General features: G+C 41.3%; 1 protein-coding gene across 2 annotated transcripts in view; it reads left to right on the top strand.

Annotated features, from left to right (window-relative positions):
• GLB1 (galactosidase beta 1) overlaps nucleotides 1-21948 on the top strand; it is a 92690-nt gene that overhangs the window by 36941 nt on the left and 33801 nt on the right. For both annotated transcript variants that reach the window (XM_082637546.1, XM_082637545.1), the window contains 3 exons: nucleotides 986-1107; nucleotides 1194-1234; nucleotides 6602-6714. In XM_082637546.1, coding sequence (XP_082493672.1) covers nucleotides 986-1107; nucleotides 1194-1234; nucleotides 6602-6714 — 276 coding nt within the window. The remainder of the gene's footprint in view (nucleotides 1-985; nucleotides 1108-1193; nucleotides 1235-6601; nucleotides 6715-21948) is intronic.

Consider the following 21948-nt stretch of genomic DNA (forward strand, 5'->3'; position numbering starts at 1 on the left):
TGACAGAGCTTCTCCACCTTTAGTGTGCTTACAAATCACGTGGGACTCTTGCCAAAATGCAAACGTTGATCTGTTGGGTCTGGGAGGGGATTGAGATTCTGCATTTCTGACAAGCAACCAGGTGACATGGGGATGTAGGGTTGCTGACCACTCTGGGAGCCGCGGGGCTCTGTGACATGCTGTGTAGGCGCCTGGGAGGTGGAGATGGCGGCCAGGTCCTGGCAGGTATGCTCAGCCCATCAAAGATGCAGCCCTCTCTATGCTTCCCTTCTCCTTGCATTTGTGGCAGTTATCCTTGTCACTTGGCCCCGTGTAAGGGGGAATATCCTGTGCCTTCCCCTCAGCAAGTCAGGCTGCCCCGCCTGTGTACCCACCTTTGTACAAAGCAGCCTTTTCTGAACCTGGTCTCTGCTTGGTGAACCATGCAGAACCCAAGTTCCCAGACTCTGGGTGGAGCTATTTCCTGGAGCCTGAGACAAGAAGTCCCTAGAACACGTCCAGATTTCTCTTTCCTTCTATAGATCAAGGGCTTGGCAGGGTCATGCCCAACAGAAACATGAAGTGCTTGGGGCCTGCTTGGCAGAATATTTGGACAAGTCTACCTCACTTTAAGTCAACCTGAGATCTGAAAATCTGGATTCACACAAAGGGTGAATTTGGAGCTAATTATTTTATAAACACTTTGTCATCTGATTCTTTTGCCCAACAAACTTTCCTACCATATTCAAACTGGGGATTGGTTAACAAGATTTTGATGCAGGTACAACTTTTCAGGGACACCTGTATTGTCCGCACCTGAGACCTGAGTTTAGGCAATGCTATATGGGATGTCCTCATTGGTCCCCCAGCTCCAGGTAAGGTAATGAATGTCAGCTCCTCTCCCCACCTGTTTCTCGGTAGAGAACCTAGGGCAGTAGTTACTGAGAAGCCCAGCATGTGAAAGTCTTAAGTCTATCCTAAGCTCCGTATCCCTTTCTCTTTTCAGGTCAATTCTGAATTCTACACTGGCTGGTTAGACCATTGGGGCCAACCTCACTCAACAGTCAAGACTAAAGTGGTGGCTTCCTCCCTTCACGATATTCTTTCCCGAGGGGCCAGTGTGAACATGTGAGTGTTATTTTTCGGAGGGGAGGCTGTTCTCCGTAGCTGTGGGCTCATGGTGAAGTACTGTCTGTTCTCTTGTTTCCTTGTAGGTACATGTTTATAGGTGGCACCAATTTTGCCTATTGGAATGGTAAGAGCAATTTAACATCTGTTTGTAGAATCTAATCCTAAAATGTTTCTGGTGCTTGATTTTTGGAGGGGTGTGCCTATGGACAATTGTTATTTTCTATTTTTGTTTGCTTTCTCCCAAATTTTCTAATATATAAGAATTGCCTATACAATTTAAAGAATCATTTTTCTTTTATTTATTAAGAAGAGGAGAGAAATGTTGAATTTACTTTTCTATTGAGAACTGATTTTAAAAAATTGAGTATCCAGGTGTTATGAAATAATCAGTGTTATATAAATGAGGAACTGCATTATGATGATTATAAATTACCCTTCTATACTTGTTTTAGATGCTCACAAATTACTTGTTCTTTTAAAATTAAATTCAGAATTTTAATTTAATTTATAAATGTGTTATAGGATCATAGAAATGGAATATTTTTCATATGTAAATACGAATCTTTCAAAGTTTTCTTTTTTTTTCTTTTTTTATTTTATTGAAGTATAGTAGATTTACAGTGTTGTGGTAGTTTCAGATGTACAGCAAAGTGATTCAGATATAGATAGATATAGATATATAGATATGTATTGTTTTTCAGATTCTTTTCCCTAATAGGTTATTATAAAATATTGAGTATAGTTCTCTGACTATACAGTAGGTCAAAAAATCATTTTTCCTTAAAAAAGATTTAAGAGACATAACTTGTACATTTAGAACCTATTGTTTTAAATCAAGCTAGTCAGGCATGTCATAGTCTCTGGCTATAACTTACTTGTTCATATATTCTGGTCTTTTTCTTCTCTTTTTTTTTTAAAAAAAAACACTTTGTTTTGTTGAGATATAATTCACATACCATAAAATTCATGATTTGGGGAATTTCCTGGCTGTCCAGTGGTTAGAACTCCGCGCTCTCACTGCCGAAGACCTGGGTTTGATCCTTGGTTGGGAAACTAAGACCCCACAAGCCACATGGTGTGGCCAAAATAATAAATAAATAAATTCATGATTTTAAAGTATATAATTCAGTGGTGGTTAGTTTATCACAAACTTGTGCAGCCATTATCACCATCTAATTCCAGAACATTTTCATTACCCCAAAAAGAAACCTCGTACCCAAGAAATGCCCCACTCTCCCTCCTCCCAGCCCCTGGCAACCACTAGTCTACTCCCTGTCTTTATGGATTTGCCTATTCTGGACATTTCATACGAAGGGAACCATACAATTTGTGGTCTTTTGTGTTTGACTTCTTTCATTCAGCATAATCTTCTCAAGGTTCATCTATATTGTACTGTGTATCAGGACTTCATTCCTTTTTATTGCTGAATAATATTCTATTGCGTGGATATACCACATTTTGTTTATCCATTCATCAACTGATGGACATTTGGGATGTTCCCCCTTTTGGGCCATTATGAATAATGTTCCTATGAACATTGATATGTAAGTATTTGTTTGAACCCCTGTTTCAATTCTTTTGGCTTTACACCTAGGAGTGGGATTGCTGTTTCATATGGTAACTAACTATATTTAGAGTTAGAGGAACTGCCACAGTGTTTTCTAAAGCAGCTGCACCATTTTACATTCCTATATGGCCTATATGGTCTTTTTTTTTAGTAGGAAAAATTATGGTAAAATTCTCTTCATTGTCATTGACTTTTGCCAGACAAACCATCCTATATTGCTTTTCTCTAGACCTCATTCCCCACATCTCTCCACATCTGCATTTTCCTCTAGGAGTCACTGAGGATGCTCTACAGTTGAGTTTTGGAAACCTAATTGGACCTCAGTCTCCTGGTGTTAGTAATTGGACACTATCAGCTCTTAATGAATTTTCTTCTTCAAACTGCTATCTTTTGTGCAGGGCAGGATGGTCAAGGAGAAGACTTTGGTTAAAGTATTATTAATATTATTATTAGAGCCAAAAAATGGAGATAATGCAAAGTTCAAATGTCATTTCTTAAAAGACAGTAGTGTGCCAAGGTTGGTAACTGAAGTTAGATCAGCCCTGTGTCTGTCTTCCCCTTAGAAACACTTCAGACTTTGTGATGCCTTTTGCATTCAGAAAGTAGAGATTCCTCCTAGCTTCCATCCATGGAACCAAGACCAGTCACCAATCCAGGAATAAAGACTGATATTTTTTGAAACTTTACAGTTCATGAAACAATTTTTTATATCCTATTATTTTATTGAAAACAATACATTCTTTTTTTTTTAATATATTTATTTATTTTTGGCTGCATTGGGTCTTCGTCGTTGGGTCTTAGTTGCTGCGCACGGGCTTTCGCCAGTTGCGGCGAGCGGGGGCTGCTCTTTGTTGTGGTGCACGGGCTTCTCATTGTGGTGGCCTCTCCCGCTGCAGAGCACAGGCTCTAGGCGAGTGGGCTTCAGTAGTTGTGGCACGCGGACTCAGTAGTTGTGGCTCGTGGGCTGTAGGGCGCAGGCCCAGTAGTTGTGGCACACTAGCTTAGTTGCTCCGCGGCATGTGGAATATTCCCAGACCAGGGATCAAACCTGTGTCTCCTGCATTGGCAGACAGATTCTCAACCACTGCGCCACCAGGGAAGTCCCAATACATTCTTTTTTAAAATTTACGTATAATAACTGATTCACTTTGCTGTACACCTGAAGCTAATACAACATTGTAAATCAACTATACTCCAATAAAAATTTTAAAAATAAATAAAATTTACATGTATAAAACTACCACTCAGAAGTTGTCCTTAATCCTGTCCCTTGCCCCTGACCCTGCCATAAACAATACAAGGCTTTTTCTGCCTCTGTTTTCCCACTTAGTCCTCATAGCAGTCTCATCTGGGCTGGGGATTATGGACCCACTTTACAAAGAAGAAAAACAGGGTACCAAAAAAGTCCACAAGATTCCCATTCAGTTGGCAGAGAGTGGAGCCTGGGCTCAAACTCAGGCCTTGGAAAGCTGGTCACCGCTCTTTGGATAACTCCTTGCAGCCTGAAGCCTGTGTTTCCAACCCCCAAACCAGCCCCTCTGTGTTTGCGGTCCTTTCTCTCCTGCCCTGTTGCCCGGTCTCTTTGTGGGAGTTGGGCGGGGGGGATGAGCAGTCTCTGCTTTTGGCTGCTATTCTTCGGGCCAGCTTCCCAGAGGAGAGCATGGGAGAAAACCTCCGGCTCAGGTGCTCACTGCGTTCCTGCCCACAATAGTTGCCCATGCTGTGCAGATAGGCGCCCACTCTGTGCTCATGTATCCTCACGGGAGCCAGGCTGTCCTCTCCTCCTCACACACCCTGCAAAGCTGAGGAGCGGTACATCCTGCCATTTCTCTTGTCTTCCTACCTCACACTCCCCAGCGTGGCCAGAGGAGGCTGAAGTCAGCACTGTTTCCCTAGGACACTGCCCTGTGGGGATCTGAAACATCCAGAGGAAGATTCTACTGATAGAACTGCACAGACTTAGTTTTCCAGTCTGTCCTGTAACCCATTGGCCAACTTCCCAGCCTGGGTTCCCTTGGCCCGTAAAGTATGTTTCTGGGTGTTCACACTTGTTGACACTCCTTCACAGAGCTCCTTCTCATGCATGGCTCTGCAGGGGCCTCGGGTAAACAAGGCCATGCCTACCACTAGGATGCACTTGGTCTAGTGGAGCGAGGTCACTGCCACACTGAGCAAGAGGAGGGACCACAAAGGAGAAGGTGAGCTCCTTGCAGCAAGGGATGTGGTTTTTCTTTTCTTTGTATCTCACAGCAAAGGATGTGTTTTAACATAGGTGTTCCCAGAGGCAGGAGAGTAAAAGTAATATGACTGGATCAATTCAATTGGTTGAGTGGTCCAGGTCTTTCAAAATATAGATTCTGTGCATAGAACAGATTAGACAGTCTTTGGGGGATGACCTGATCCTTGGCCTCCCTCATCTGTCAACCCCGCCACCAGTAGGATCACCCAGGGCGGCTCCATCATTCGTGAGCTGTGGGATCACTCCAAGGAATTCGTTACTAAATCATAGTGAACTGTCAGATTTTGTGCCTCATTTACTTAAAAATTAGATTGGATATAAGATTATCCTAAAATAACTGTATTCTTTCACACACTTGCACTGCAAAATGCTCTCTGGAATAGAAGAGAAAGGGGTGGCATGGAGCCTTGCTGGTCTGCAAACAGCAGCGTCAGTGTCACCTGGGAGGCTTACTTAGAAATGCAGAGTCTCCGGTCTGACCCTAGCCCTGGTGAATCAGAATCCCAGGTTGGGCTAAGGAGTGTGTTTTAACGAGCTCTCCACGTGACTCTCAGGCCAGGGCAGGTTGTGCTGACACAGGGTCACTGCCCAAATTTGCAGAGTCTCCTATCTGTGAATATCACCTGTGACAAGGCTGGGGCCCACTGGTCTAGACTGTGCCCCTTGGACAATAATTGCAACGCTGTTTGCTTTTTGCATCCACAGTATTGGCATTACCTATTAGTCTCTGTGGCGGGTCATGTTCCCTGGGAAACGGACTCTGAGATTGCCTGGCACAAGTTTATTGGGGTGTGCTCCCAGCGGCAACACCAGTGAGAGTCAGGATTGGGCAGAAGGAGAAGCTGGGCAGTGATGCAGTCTCAGAAGTGGCTCAGCTGATTCTAGAGGGAGCTCTGGAGCTGGGATGGCCCTTTGAGGCAAGGGGACTGGGCTTTTATATCCCTGCACTGGTCAATCTTTGGATGTGGGCGATCCCAGGAGGGGTGTAATTTTGGGCAAGGCGGCCCAGCAGAGGTCAAGGACCAGAGAGGGGCACTCAGCCAGCACTCCCGGTAACTGGGGGAATGAGTGAGTGCCTGGGCCCTGAAGGTCAATGTGAGAGGCACACCACAGCACCCCCTAGCTCTTTGCAGACATTACAAACGCCCAAGGTTACACTTGACTTTCAGTGGGCTGATGTGTGTCTGCAGTCATCTCCCAGTTTGTTTGGTCTGATAGCCCCTTAGTTGTTTGCAGCTGATCCTGGGCCCAGAAAACGGTGTGTCCACCATGGACCTTTTCTCAGCCACACATGAGGTCATGAACAAGATCACGGCTGCAGGGTTAACAGTCAGACATGTGGGTCATGCCATGAGCCTTGCCGTTGCTGGTTGTGAGATGTCCAGGGATTTTGGGGGGAGCTTCAGAGGCCCTGCTTGTCCAGTGACAGGGCTGTCTGCTGGGGTCGCTGAGAGAGTGGATGGGGAAAGTGCTCCGTAGACTCTAAGAGCTTGGCGAGGGCCACCTGCAGGAAGAAACTCGTTTCTCTAAACCTTGCCTCCTGAGGGCCACCTCTGTGTCACTTAACAGTTGGCTCTAATGTGTTCCTTATTTTCTCCCTCCACAATGCCGAGCCATGAATCCCAAAGAACTTGTCCCAGGGGAAGGCCTTCCTTAGTAGCTAGTGGCACGGTTTTGTCTTCCAGGGGCCAACACGCCCTACCAAGCACAGCCCACCAGCTACGACTATGATGCCCCCCTGAGCGAGGCCGGGGACCTCAGTGAGAAATATTTTGCTGTGCGGGATGTTATTCAGCAGGTGAGTGCTTTGTATGGGCTGCAGGGGCTGGTCTGGGCCAGAGCCTGCCCGGGACTCACAATGCTCTGTAGACAACTTCCTGGAGCCTTTGTGTTTAAAAGGACGGATGAAGAGAAGCATGAGCAAGACTTGGCCTTGAGTCTTGGTCCCACCCGATTAAGAGTGAGCCTGTCAGCAAGGTACTCCACAGTACGTTGTAAGGATTAAAAAGAACACAGGTAAGGCCTCCGGTACAGCCCTGACACATCTGTTGTCCAGTAAGCGGTGGCCGTTTATACTATTATTCATACTAAACAGAAGAAAATGTGTGTCCACATAAGTAGCTGAAGTATGCAGGAAAGAAAATCCATGGGCATTCTGAACACGGTACAAATGTGAGCTGTCAGCAATGCTTCATTTTTCTATTTGGGGCAAGTGATTGCTGTTTCCTCCTGGCCTGACACCTGAATGCTTAGTCCTGCTAACGTTGTGACCTTTGAGGCATCTAACGCACCCAGGTGGGGTTTCCTGTCTCTGTGTGGCTTTAAAAAAAAAACCCACAGTTTTTCTGCTCAGTCACCTGAGTTTTGAAGTTAAAAAACAAAGATTTTCTGCCTATATATGGTATGGACTTTTTTTTCTGTTAGTTTTAGGTATACTGTAGTCTTAGTTTAAGCCTAAGTGTTATTTATATTATGAAAATTTTTAAACATATTGAAAAATATGATCTATACTTAACTACTCTTAGAGTTTGTCCATTTGATCTACGTTTTCAGATGTGTGGTTAAAATGTTGCTCGTGTGATTTTTATTGTGGGTTTAATCTCTGTAGAATTTAGAGTGATGACTCCCAAGTCCTGTCTTGTACATTTGTTCACTGTTTCAAAGCTCTCTATTCCTATCTTTATTATTTCCTTCCTTTATTTGAAGCTTAGCTTTTTAAACTGGGCTTTCTTCTTTTCTTTTCTAATATAAATACTCAAGTCTATACATTTCCTTCAAGTACTGCTATGGTGCCATCTCATAAGTTTTGATATGTAATATATTTATTATTGTTTGCTTTTAAACATGCCTATTTTGATTTCTCTTTGACCCTTCAAACGTTCAGAAGTGAGTTTTTAAATTATTAAACATAAGTATTTTTCTAGTCTGTTGGTTTCTCACATATTTGCATTGTGGTTGGAGAATGTAGTGTGTATGATACCAATCCCTTGAAGTTTCTTGAACCTCTCGGTAGAGCCTGGCCTATACCAATATGAACAAATATTCTGTGTATTCTCAAAAAGACTTCGTGTTTTATAATTGTTGGCTATAATCTGTATATGTGTTCATTAGATTAAGCTTATTAATGGTGCTGCTGATATCTTTGATATCCTTCCTAAATTTTTTGGTCAGTTTATTCTATTAGTTATTGAGAGAGTTGTGTTTATGTATTTCTTCTTGTAGTTCTGTCAGTTTTTGAGGCCATGTTATTAATATGTAGATTGAGAATTAAATCTTTTAGTATCATTATATGGAAGTCATCTATCTCTGATAATGCTTTTTGCCTTAAAGTCTGTTTTGTCTGATACTAATACTACCTGCATTCTTTTGGTTAGTATTTATCTGGTATATCTTTCATAATGCTTTAATTTCAACCTTTTTATATCCTTTTTAAAAAAAACACGTGTCCGGAAACAGAAACAGACTCAACAGACGTAGAGAACAGACTTATGGTTGCCAAGGGGGGAGGGAAGGATAGATTGGGAGTTTGAGATTAGCAGATGCAAACTATTATATACAGAATGGATAAACAACAAGGTCCTGCTGTATAGCATGGGGAACTATATTCAATATCCTGTGATAATCCATAATGGAAATGAATATAAAAAAGAATGTATATGTATAACTGAATCACTTTGCTGTACAGCAGAACTTAACACAACATTGTAAATCAACGTTACTTCAATTAAAAAAATAAAAATAAAAACGTGTCCCTTGTAAACAGGATATAGCTGGATTTTAAAAAAATCTAGTTTGAACATTTTTGTCTTTTAACTGGTGCACTTGTTCATTGTCATTCATTATAATTCTTGATACACATCAATTCATTTCAACCATCTTATAATAATCTATTTGTCCAGCTCTTCTGTTTTGTCTTCCCTTATTACTTTCTTTTAAACTGTTTATTTTTGTGTCCTTATTTCATCTCCCTCCCACCCTAGTTTGGATGTTATTTACTATATTTTTATTCTTTTTTTTTTTAATTAATTTATTTAATTTATTTATTTTTGGCTGCGTTGGGTCTTTGTTGCTGTGTGCGGGCTTCTCACTGCGGTGGCTTCTATTGTTGCAGAGCATGGGCTCTAGGCGCCCAGGCTTCAGGAGTTGTAGCTCGCGGGCTCTGGAGCACAGGCTCAGTAGTTGTGGCACATGGGCTTAGTTACTCCGTGGCAAGTGGGATCTTCCCGGACCAGGGCTCAAACCCGTGTCCCCTGCATTGGCAGGCAGATTCTTAACCACTGCGCCACCAGGGAAGCACTATATTTTTATTCTTCTAGTGGTTACCTATTGAAGTGTGAAATATGTACCCCCCCCAAAATACAACTCAGTATAGAACAGCGTGAACCCCTGGAACCAACACACAGCCCCCCAGAAGCTCCCTTCATGCTCCTTCTGGTCATTGGCCTCCCATTGACCTCTATCACCATAGGTTAGCTGTGCTTGTTTTTGACTTTATATAGATGGGTTCATACAGTATGCACTCCTTTATGTCTGGCTTTCAAAAAACTTTAACATTCAGTTTTTACTTACAAGAATTTAAAATTAATCCATATCTTTACTTCCTTCCTACAACCAGAACTTTATCTCACATTAACTCCAATTACATCCTTCCTGACTTACACGCTCTGAATGTCATGTATTTTAGTTGTGGGCTAGTTGTGGATGTGAATCTTCAAGGGAGATTTGTTTTCTCCCCTATTTATTGCTGTACAACAAATTACCTACAAATTCAGTAGCTTAAAACAACAAATGTGGGACTTCCCTGGTGGTGCAGTGGTTAAGGATCCGCCTGCCAGTGTAGGGGACATGGGTTCGAGCCCTGGTCTGAAAAGATCCCACATGCCGTGGAGCAGCTAAGCCCGTGTGCCACAACTACTGAAGCCCGTGCGCCTAGAGCCCATGCTCCGCAACAAGAGAAGCCACCGCAATGAGAAGCCCGCGCACTGCAACAAAGAGTAGCCCCCACTCACCGCAACTAGAGAAAGCCCGCGGCAGCAGCGAAGACCCAACGCAGCCAAAAATAAAAATTAAATTAATTAATTAATTTAAAAAAAACAAAAACAAATGTTATGACCTCACACAGCTTCTGAGGGTAAAGAATCTAGGGGTGGCTTAGCTGGATGTTCTAGCTCGTGAATTCTCCTGAGGTTGCACTGAAAGCTGTTGGCGAAGCAGCAGTCTCTGAAGACTTACGTGGGGCTGAAGGGTTCATTTCTTTCTTTCTTTCTTTCTTTTTTAAAATATTTATTTATTTATTTGGTTGCACCAGGTCTTAGTTGCAGCACGTGGGCTCCTTAGTTGCAGCAGGCGGGCTCCCTAGTTGTGGCATGCATGTCGGATCTAGTTCCCTGACCAGGCCCCCTGGATTGGGAGCGTGGAGTCTTACCCACTGTGCCACCAGGGAAGTCCCTGAAGGGTTCATTTCTTTCTTTACTTTTCTCTTTTTTTTTTTTTTAATTGAAGTATAGTTGATTTATAATGTTGTGTTAGTGTCTGTTGTACAGCAAAGTGATTCAGTTATACATGTATATATATTCATCTCTTAAATGACTAGACAGTTATCCCAGCCCTTTTTATTGACTTATCAATTATTTTGCCACTGGTTTGATGTGCCCATTTTGTCACCTACTTAATTTCCATAAGTATTTGGGTCTATTTTTGAACATTTTCTTTTATGTTATTGATTTTTTTTTTTTTTTTTTTTTGCGGTATGCGGGCCTCTCACTGTTGTGGCCTCTCCCGTTACGGAGCACAGGCTCCGGACGCTCAGGCTCAGCGGCCATGGCTCACGGGCCCAGCCGCTCCGTGGCATGTGGGATCTTCCCGGACCTGGGCACGAACCCATGTCCCCTGCATCGGCAGGCGGACTCTCAACCACTGCGCCACCAGGGAAGCCCAATGTTATTGATTTTTTTTCTCTTTTATTGATACCAAACTGTTTTAATTGTTACCTTTACAATGTTTTATTATCTGGTAGGATTAGTCTTCCATCTTTAGTCTTTCAGTATTTCTCCGGCTATTCCTGCAAGTTTACTTTTCTATGTAAACGTTCGTATTATTCTGTCAACTTCAAAACAAAGTAAAAACTCGAGATACCTATTTTGTTTTAAGTTTATACATCAAATTAGGGGTGATATTTACAATGTTGAGTCTTAGCTAAGAAAATGCCTTTCTATCTATTCAAGTCTTCTCTGATGTCCTTCTTGTTCTAAAGTTTTCTTAAAATAGTCCCTGTCCATTTCTTAATATGTTTGTTCCCAAATATTCCATGTTTCTAAAACTAATATCATTATAAAAGGAGTCTTTTATTTCTTTATGAGAAATATTATTATATATATTTGTCTTTAAAATATAACCTACTTAAAAAATGTTAAATATATAAAATAATGTCACACACATCCATGTACCTGGTACCTAGATTTAACACAGGTTATTATGAAATCTTTGCTTCTGATTTTTTAAGAAAATACATCACAGATAAAGCTGGGTTTATTTCCTGTTTCTTCTCCTCCCTCCTCAGAGGGAGGAGGAGGAATAGTATTTATCCTTCACACACATTTTTGTGATTTTTTACCACAAATACATGCATCCACATACACTATATTTAATTTTTTTGTCTCTTTAAATGGTACATGAATATTCCATTGTACTTCCCTTTTTAAATTACTGATTTCTTTGATTTTATTGTAGTGCCTGTGGACTTATTTCTTTTACAGTCTGTTGCCTCATCTCACAAACCACTTCAGGTTTGTTTATTTTTAAACAAATTTATTTAGATGTAAATCACATACCATAGACTTCATCCATTTAAAATACACAATTCAGTGGGTTTTGTATGTTAATTTTTTAAAATTGTGATAAAATATATATAACATAAAATTTGCCATTTTAACCATTTTTTGTTTTTGTTTTTGTTTTTGTTTTTTTTGTGGTATGCGGGCCTTTCCCGTTGCGGAGCACAGGCTCCAGACGCACAGGCTCAGTGGCCATGGCTCATGGGCCCAGCCGCGCCGCGGCATGTGGGATCTTCCCGGACCGGGGCACAAACCCGTGTCCCCTGCATCGGCAGGCGGACTCTCAACCACTGCGCCACCAGGGAAGCCCCATTTTAACCATTTTTAAGTGTACAATTCAGTGGCATTAATTACATTCATAATGTTGTGTAACCATCGCCATTATCTATTTACAAAATCTTTTCATCCACCCAGACAGAAACGCTAACTATTATGCAATAACTCCCCATTTCCCCTTCCTTTCAGCCACCGGTAAGCACTAGTCTACTTTCTGCCTCTGTGAATTTGCATATTGTAGATGTTTCACAAAAGTGGAACCATACAATATTTTCCTTTTGTGTCTGACTTATTTCACTTAGCATAATGTTTTCAAGGTTCATGTTATAGCATGTTTCAGAAGTTCATTTCTTTTCATGGGTGAATAATACTTCATTGTATATATACAGGCAGCCCTCCATATCTGTGGGTCCCACATCCGCAGACTCAACCAACTACAGATTGAAAATATTAAAAAAAAAAAAAAATTACAGAAAGTTCCAAAAAGCAAAACTTGAGTCTGTTGCATGCAGGCAATTTTTCACATAACATTTACATTGTATTTACAACTATTTACATAGCATTTACACTGTATTAGGTATTATAAGTAATTTAGAGCTGATGTGAAATATATGAGAGAATGTGCACGGAACATATGCAGATGTACTCAAGTCCCTTGAGCTTCCTGGAATGTTGGTATCTGTGGGGGTCCTGAAATCAATACTCTGCAGATACAGAGGGACGACTTGTATACCACAGTTTGTTTATCTATTCAGCTCATTCATCTCTTGATGGACATTTGGGTTGTTTCCATCTTTTGGCTATTTTGAATGATACTACATTGAACATTGGGGCACAAGTATCTGTTCAAGTCCCTGCTTTTGATTCCTTTGGGTATATACCTCTCAGTGCTGTTGCTGGCAGGTTTATTTTTAGAATCATTTACCTTCTGAAATAATGAGTTTTTCTATGCTTAACATAGAAAAACAATCCAAGTCAAATTTAAAAGCAGATATTTACATGTGCTTTTCTTGCACAAAACATCATCTAATCTTTGGCCTCATCATAACCTCACGTCTTTATTCTCCCACATATTTAGCTACTTCTTTCTGCCCCTTCCCCCAACCCCTGCAACCCCTCACATTTTCTTGATCTTCACTGGCTCTTAGGATTGATGGCTGTTAGGGTCTTTCACCATCACCCTCCATAGCCCTCTCTGCTGCTGTTCAAGGGCACCTGCTCCACAATCCACTGGCCTGGACCATTCTGCTGTCACACTCTGGCCCTGAAACCAGGCAGGAGGACTGTGAACTTCAGTGTGGACTGGCTGGAACAGGAATTTGTACTTCCAACCTCAACTGGACCTTTAATTACCTGCACTTCTCTATTTACATCCTGGTCTCTTCTCCCCCTCTAGTGGGAACCAACACTGCCATGCTTTCTCCTTAAGGTATAGGTGATGCTATCTCCTCCTTCACCAAGAACATTAATGCTGCTGAATACATCATGTGACATAGTCAGATATACATTTCAGAAAGGGTACTGAGTGAGGCACCAAAAGCGAATGTATATTTAAATGAGTAAAAAAAAAAATCATTACACACTTACCGTTACCAGGGGATAAGTGGGGGGAGAGATAAATTGGGAGATTGGGATTGACATATACCCACTACAGTATATAAAATAGATAACTAATAAGAACCTGCTGTATGGCACAGGGAACTCTACTCATTACTCTGTAATGGCCTATATGGGAAAAGAATCTAAAAAGAAAAAAGAGTAGATATATGTATATGTATAACTGATTCACTTTTCTGTACACCTGAAATTAACACAATATTAATCAACTATACCACAATAAAAATTGTTTAAAAATCATTACAAATTAAAAAAAATTTTTTAATTAAAATAATTGCAGGGCTTCCCTGGTGGCGCAGTGGTTGAGAGTCCACCTGCCAATGCGGGGGACATGGGTTCGTGCCCCGGTCCGGGAAGATCCCATATGCCGTGGAGTGGCTAGGCCCGTGAGCCATGGCCGCTGAGCCTGCGCATCCGGAGCCTGTGCTCTGCAATGGGAGAGGCCACAACAGTGAGAGGCCCGCATACTGCAAAAAAAAAAAAAAAAAAAATTGCAAACATCACAAAACTTAAAAACATATTTTGGCTTTATTAACTGAAACACCTCTGCCATCCTTCTTTCCTTATATTCTTTTGGCTGCATGCTGTTTTATTGTCTCTTCGGAAGACAACAATGTTTGTAATCTTCTTCTCTAGAGAGACTGGCAATCTTTCTCAAGTGTGACTGATTGAAATTTGTTTTTTAGTATTGATAGTTTAGAAAAACAGGAAAGCTTCACGTTTTGTTACTGATAGCATTATATGAATATTTAGGATTGTTATCTAAACTGGGGAGATCTCTCTCAAATTCTTTCATGCATGAGCTGTAATATTTGGAAGACATTTCTATAGACAGGTCCTGGCCCCATAACATTTTTTTTTTAACATCTTTATTGGAGTGTAACTGCTTTACAATGGTGTGTTAGTTTCTGCTTTATAACAAAGTGAATCAGTTATACATATACATATATCCCCATATCTCTTCCCTCTTGCATCTCCCTCCCTCCCACCCTCCCTAGGTGGTCACAAAGCACCGAGCTGATCACCCTGTGCTATGCGGCTGCTTCCCACTAGCTATCTGTTTTACATTTGGTAGTGTATATATGTCCATGCCACTCTCTCACTTTGTCCCATCTTACCCTTCCCCCTCCCTGTGTCCTCAAGTCCATTCTCTAGTAGGTCTGCGTCTTTATTCCCGTCTTGCCCCTAGGTTCTTCATGACCATTTTTTTTGTTTGTTTTTTAGATTCCATGTAAATGTGTTAGCATACGGTATTTGTTTTTCTCTTTCTGACTTACTTCACTCTGTATGACAGACTCTAGGTCCATCCACCTCACTACAAATAACTCAATTTCGTTTCTTTTAATGGCTGAGTAATATTCCATTGTATATATGTGCCACATCTTCTTTATCCATTCATCTGCTGATGGACACTTATGTTGCTTCCATGTCCTGGCTATTGTAAATAGAGCTGCAATGAACATTGTGGTACATGACTCTTTTTGAATTATGGTTTTCTCAGGGTATATGCCCAATAGTGGGATTGCTGGGTCATATGGTAACTCTGTTTTTAGTTTTTTAAGGAACCTCCATACTGTTCTCCATAGTGGCTGTATCAATTTACATTCCCACCAACAGTGCAAGAGGGTTCCCTTTTCTCCACACTCTTTCCAGCATTTATTGTTTGTAGATTTTTTGATGATCTGGCCCCATAACATTTTAAACCCTGTTTCCCCTCCACAACCCACATATTTCTGGAGCTGGATGCCTTAGAGCACAATCATATTGCGAATCAGCATAATCTGTTAGCAATAATTTACCTACTCATAGGAGTGACAGTGAACCTTGTAAATATATTCTATGCCCAAATTAAATAAATCCCCACCTCAACTCTCGTTTGGTTGAATCTCAAAGATGCCTGTAGCCACTCTAAAGCCTCCTGGCCCAAGAGGATGTTTAACACAGGAAAGCTGGAACAGAAAGAGGCGAGGGTCTTAGCCTTTTGTGATTAAATTGCATTACTTCTGCAAATTTTACAAAAACCTATAACCATGAGAACGCACTGCTAGGACCCTCCCTTGGGGCACTTCTGGCTGCAGAAGATGAGTTCAGCAGCTGCTGCAGTAACCTAGGAATTAGATGATGGCAGGGCCAACGGGGAGTGGAGAGGAAGCAGTTGATTTGAAAAATATTCAGGAGGTAAAACTGATGGAATTTGGCAACTGGCTGAATGCCGGTGTGAGGGAGAATGAGGAGTCATTGATTTGTCCAGGTTACAACCTTGGTTGGATAACTAGATTGGTATTGGGGTCAGCAGCTAACATAGAGGGTTGCAGAGAAGGCACAGGTGGGAAGGGGGAGGGAGAAGCAAGTTGAGCTCAGGATGCTTCTGAGGACATCCAGGTGGAGGTGTCTGTCTGGCAAGCACCTCACTTAAGAGTGAGAAGCTCCAAGAAGAATCCGTTAGGCACAGATTCTGCAGTCATTGTGGAGGTGGAGGCTGAAGTCCAGGAGAGGTTGAGATTGAAGCTGAGTGAGAAGGGCAGCGGGCCAAGCAAAAGACAAACCCAGAGGATCCCAAGCATTTAACCAGTGGCCACAGTAAAATGAACCCATGAAGGAGACAGAGTCTTCAGAAATTAATGTAATTCAGTAGCTTATGAGAGATTGCAGCTTAAGATGTGGTCATCTTTCCCCACTTCTCTTTTTTGATATTTCAGGTTTGGAAGAGAGAAATGAACGACTTTAAAAGTGAGCTCTTTCTTTTGAGTCTTTGTAGATGTTCACTTCGATGGTTTGTTAGGTGGTATTCAAAGTATTTGTCTGCATCGAGGAAAAGAAATGGGATCATAAATACCCCCATATATAGCTCTTCCTGCCTCTTTCCTTCACCAAAGACTTAAAAAGTCGAATGGGTCTCTTCTTTAGCTCATCTCAAGAGTAAGCTGGATGGAGATGGACAGTCTGTTTCACTGACATGGACTCCTAGAGATGGGAATTTCCCAGCAGGCTGCACAAGCTTGTGCTCAGCGGTGAAGACTCCAGGCAGCCCTTGCACAGGACTCTTCAAGGCGTGACAAAGCTCGTGACATTTGCATTTTTAAATGTATTCTCTTTGGTGTGGGTAAAACTCAACCAGACGTGGTTAACACCTTGACCTCGAGGATGAAGCATAATACTATAGGGTAGCGCCCTCCTCCTTGGTAGCAATTCCTCAGAGGGGCAGTGGTGAGTTTATTTTTGTATGCTTTTGAATGAATTTCAGACCGATTTTTAAAAGAGTTTTGTTCCAGTTCTTCATAGGGACTCCATCAAAGGTGAGTCCAGCTGACTTTCTGAAGATGGGTCATTCTGCAGAAATTAAGTTGTAGTTGAGGACCTTGATGACTGGAGGGGATCTCGGAATTCCATGAGGGTGGTAGTGAGGCTGGGCGGGGACTGGACATGAGAGAATGGCCATCATGATTTTCAGTACTCCAGAAGCTTAATGAAGTTTGAAACTTGACCCAGGACCAGTCTATACTGGCTGATTGATTGTCCTTCTTGGTTTATGGCTGGAATGACATTAGCTCAGTGGGTAGACACAGCTGTCTCTTGATGATCCATGTTGCTGGTGGACACAGTGTTTATGTCTGATAATTAAGGAGTTCGATGTGAATATTACTTAATGAATGTTAGTCTTTTTTTTAATTTATTGAAGTATAGTTGATTTACAACGTTGTGTTAATTTCTGCTACAGCAGAAGTGACTCAGTTATACATATATACATATATATATATTCTTTTTCATATTCTTTTCCATTACGGTTTATCACAAGATATTGAATATAGTTCCCTGTGCTATACAGTAGGACCTTGTTGTTTATCCTTCCTATATATAATAGTTTGCATCTGCTAATCCAAATAGATAGTCTTTTAAAGCATCACCTGTACTCTTGTGGCATTAGTCTATTCATTTCCTACAGACCTGGCTTTTCTAGTCTGTCTTCCAGAGTGGTTTCTCTGAAATGCTGATCTCGTCAGGATGCCTTCCATGACTCTGCCCCTGTTTTCATCAAGCCTCATCTTTCAATTCTCCCCTTTTTTTCTGTACCACTTTAAAAATATCGAAGCGTGGTTAATTTACAATGTTGTGTCAGGTTCGGGGTGTACAGCAAAGTGATTCAGTACTTTTTCATTCTTTTTCAGATTCTTTTCCATTATAGGTTATTACAAGATATTGAATATAGTTCCCTGTGCTATTCAATTCTCACTTTCTTGTATGTGAGTCTCTAGCCTTAAAATGAAGGTACATAAAATTCTAGAATTTTACAGGAGGTGCAGTTTACAACTGCTGGCCTCTGCACACGCTGGTCCCTCTGCCCTGATCCATCTGGAAAATGAGGACACATCTCATTACCTTCTCTGGGGTTTGTCTTTGATTCGTCTCTCTGAAGATTTAGTCACACTTTGTTTTCTGTCACCACATTATACTGTGGAACTCTTGAAGACACAACTTCTCTTAGGTTGCTGATATAACTTGTTTATACGTTCTCACTCTGGACTAGGGGCTGTTATTATCCTTAGTCCCAAGCATAAGACCTGACACAAAGTACTTTCCTTTTTTTTGCCGTGGCTTGTGGGATCTTAGTTCCCCGACCAGGGACTGAACCCGGGCCCTGGCAGTAAAAGCGTGGAGTCCTAAACTCTGGCCAGGGAATTTCCCAAAGTACTTCCTAAGAGCTTGTTAGATAAATGAATGAAAACATTAGAGATCTTGGGAAAAGAAAAGTTGGTCACCATTGAATCTATTGGATTACACTGGGAAAAGAGCAGCTTCCCATGTTGAATTTGTCCATCTAAACAGGTAGGATAAGAAGCAGTATTTATGACTGCTCTTAAAACTATGATTAAAGGGCTTCCCTGGTGGCGCAGTGGTTGAGAGTCCACCTGCCGATGCACGGGACATGGGTTCGTGCCCTGGTCTGGGAGGATCCTACATGCCGCGGAGCGGCTGGGCCTGTGAGCCATGGCCGCTGGGCCTGCGCGTCCGGAGCCTGTGCTCCGCGGCGGGAGAGGCCACAGCAGTGAGAGGCCCGGGTACCGCAAAAAAAAAAAAAAACAAACTATGATTAAAGTACAAATTACTATGGAGAAATAAAGGTTCAGAAGTATAATATTTTGGCATATTTGTCTATTTCTTTTCTGACATATTAATCAGTTGGACAGATTAGAATTTTGCTGTATGATAATCAATGAAAACTCACTATAATTATTTTTTTTAAAGACAGAAGATTGTGGCAAGTGGAATAGACACATGGAGGCTTAATAATGAGAATATAATGAGCTCATACCACTGATTAAAAATTCAAGATCCAATTAGATAATTGGGCAAAAGACATAAACAAGTATAGACATTTGGTGAAAGCTTTGGCATACACTATATTAAGAATCATATAAAATGCTTATATCATTTGACCTACTGACCCCTTACTTGGAACTTTATTTTTAAAAAATTCTGAACATGGAAAATGCTATAGACATGAAGTTGTTCATTGCAATATTATTTATAATATCAAAAATTGGAAATAATTCAACTCCTAATATTGAAAGGTTATGGTTATGTAAACCATACATAACCATATGTAAATTCTGTCATATCCGTTTGACTGTAATATGCAAGTAAATAAAATTATTGTTACTATTTGGTCATGTCAAAAGTGCTTTTGGTAAGTGGCAAATTACAAAATCACCTCCTATCTTTATGTGTGCATAAGTGGGGAGGGGGTATAGGAGGAAAACTAGAAGAGAGAAGGTTTTGTGGGATTTTTTTGGTTTTGGAATTATGGGGTAAGACACTTTCTACTCCATTATTGTTCAGCAAAAAAGGAGTCAAGATGGAGCTGTAGAAACAACGCTAGACTTGGAGTCAAAGTCCCAGCTCCCTCCCTTGCCCTCTTTAAAATCTTGAGCAAGTTCCTCAGTCTCAGCTCTAAAAAGGAAATATAATAACTAGCTATGAAGGTCTTTGTGAGTAGTAAATAAGATGAGAGAACTGGCTGAATGTAGGTTGAATAAAGGTGTCTGTGCGGTGACTTTTTCTTCCAATGTGGTAGAGGGATTGCAGTCCTGGCTATATTGGAATCCACCTTGACTTCAGGAGTTAGATGTGCCATGGTCACTACCATGTGCAGTGTATAGGGGACCTCAGAAAACGAACTGTACAGCTGTCAGGTCTCCTCTGTGGATTTGTGTTTACTTATTTTACTGACCAGAATGGGGGTGGGGGGGAATGGGGTGGGTCAGCTTACAAAGAAGAAAGAATGTGGTCTAGACTTCAGGGAAAGCTGGGAAGAGAGATCTTACATCTTACTCTAAGATTAGCAGTAACTCTGGCCTCACATTCATGTTACTATGAGTCATGAAGATCATTTTTAATATGATCTTTAAAAAATTTTCACAGAAATATAGACTCATAGAATATTAGAAATACAAAGGGTTCCCAGTTCAAGATGGCTGTCTGTCTACATATCTGTCTCTTCTCCCTTCCAAAATGTTACTAAATGATAAAAAAGGATTTTTTTTCTAATGAAGCCAGCAAGAGGGGAGCTGTCCATGCATGAGAGATTTCAACGGATTTCTGGGAAACAAAAATAGGTGGAGCAATGGTGACTGAAGAAGTAGGATGAGAACATCTAGGTTCCCAGTGATGATGGAAAGGGGGTTATAGGAACAGGGAACAGGGGGAGATTGGCCTTAAAGAACCCTGGAGAGCCAGGGCCCTGGAAATGCAGGCATGGAAATGAAAGGGTGGAAATGAAAAGGAAAGGAAAGGAAAAGGATGAAAATGAAAGCTGAAAATGGGAAGGCTGATGAAACTCTACATATTTCCTGTCATGTCCTTCACTTCTTCACCCCACTTTGAAATAGACTATCCATCAAGGAAGCATCTTTCTATCAGTTAGAAAATCAGGGCTTCCCTGGTAGCACAGTGGTTAAGAATCCGCCTGCCAATGCAGGAGACATGGGTTCGAGCCCTGGTCCGGGAAGATCCCACATGCTGCGGAGCAACTAAGCCCGTGCGCCACTACTGAGCCTGCGCTCTAGAGCCCACGAGCCACAACTACTGAGCCCACATGCCACAACTACTGAAGCCCGTGTGCCTAGAGCCTGTGCTCCGCAACAAGAGAAGCCACCCCAATGAGAAGCCCGCGCACCGCAACGAAGAGTAGCCCCTGCTTGCCACAACTAGAGAAAGCCCGCACACAGCAACAAAGACCCAACACAGCCAAAAATAAATAAATAAAATAAATAAATTTATTAAAAAAAAAAAAAGAAAATCAGAGGATTTTTTTTTGGAAAAAAAAAAAAAGAACAGCCCCAGAGCAAAGACCCCATATATTATGTCTGACTCCCTGCCAAGTCACCCTAAAACAAAGCTCCCAACTGCACAAGCCTGGCGCCTGTACACAGAGCAAGACTGGCAGAGAGAAGCTGAGTGTGCACATGCTAGCGCACTCATCTGCATTACCGTTAAATATGGATAGACAACTGAGGATGACGGCCAGATGTTTGAGCACATCCGTAAAACCTGCAAAGGGAAAGAGAAAGACCAAGATGAAATAAACAGAAAACCCTAAAGGCAACAGAATTCAGGAGACAGGAGAGACCTTAAACAAAACAAAGCAAACTTTCTCAAATGTGTATCCTTTAGAGAGATTTGAGAAGATATTGCATCCATAAAATAAGAACAGGATACTTTGATAAAGGAGACCAAGAAAAAGTTATTGGAAATTAAAAATAATATCCTAGAAATTAGAACCAGAAGACAGAGATGGAAACAAGAGAGGATATATGAGACATACAGAGGAAGAATCTAGGATGTGCAGGTTACTTACAAGGAAGGGGAAAAAAAATGGAGAAAAAGAAAACATCAAAGAAACAGTACAGATTTTTTTTCCAAAACAGAAAAGGATATCTGAGTTGCCTAGCATAATGAATGTAAAAAACATATGTATCCAGACACATCCTTATAAAAATTTAGGACATCAAGGATAAACAGCCTACAAGCTTCTAGAGAGAAAAAGCTGGTCACCTTTTTCAGGAATGAGCCTGGCATGAGCCACACCAGGTGATAGAGGACACAGAACAGTACCCTTGTCATTCTAAGGGAAAATGATTTTCAATATAGAATTCTATACTCATCCAAATTATTAATTAAATGTGACATATTCAGACATTGCAAAGATTCAGGAAGTTTACCTCCCATGTACCAGTCCTTAGGAAGTTACTTGAGATTTCTCTAGTGAAATGAGGAAGTCATGAGAGTCTAGAAACAGGAGGGAAAAG

The sequence above is a fragment of the Mesoplodon mirus genome, assembly GCF_964341445.2.
Source record: "Mesoplodon mirus genome assembly, chromosome: 12".
NCBI lineage: Eukaryota > Metazoa > Chordata > Mammalia > Artiodactyla > Ziphiidae > Mesoplodon > Mesoplodon mirus.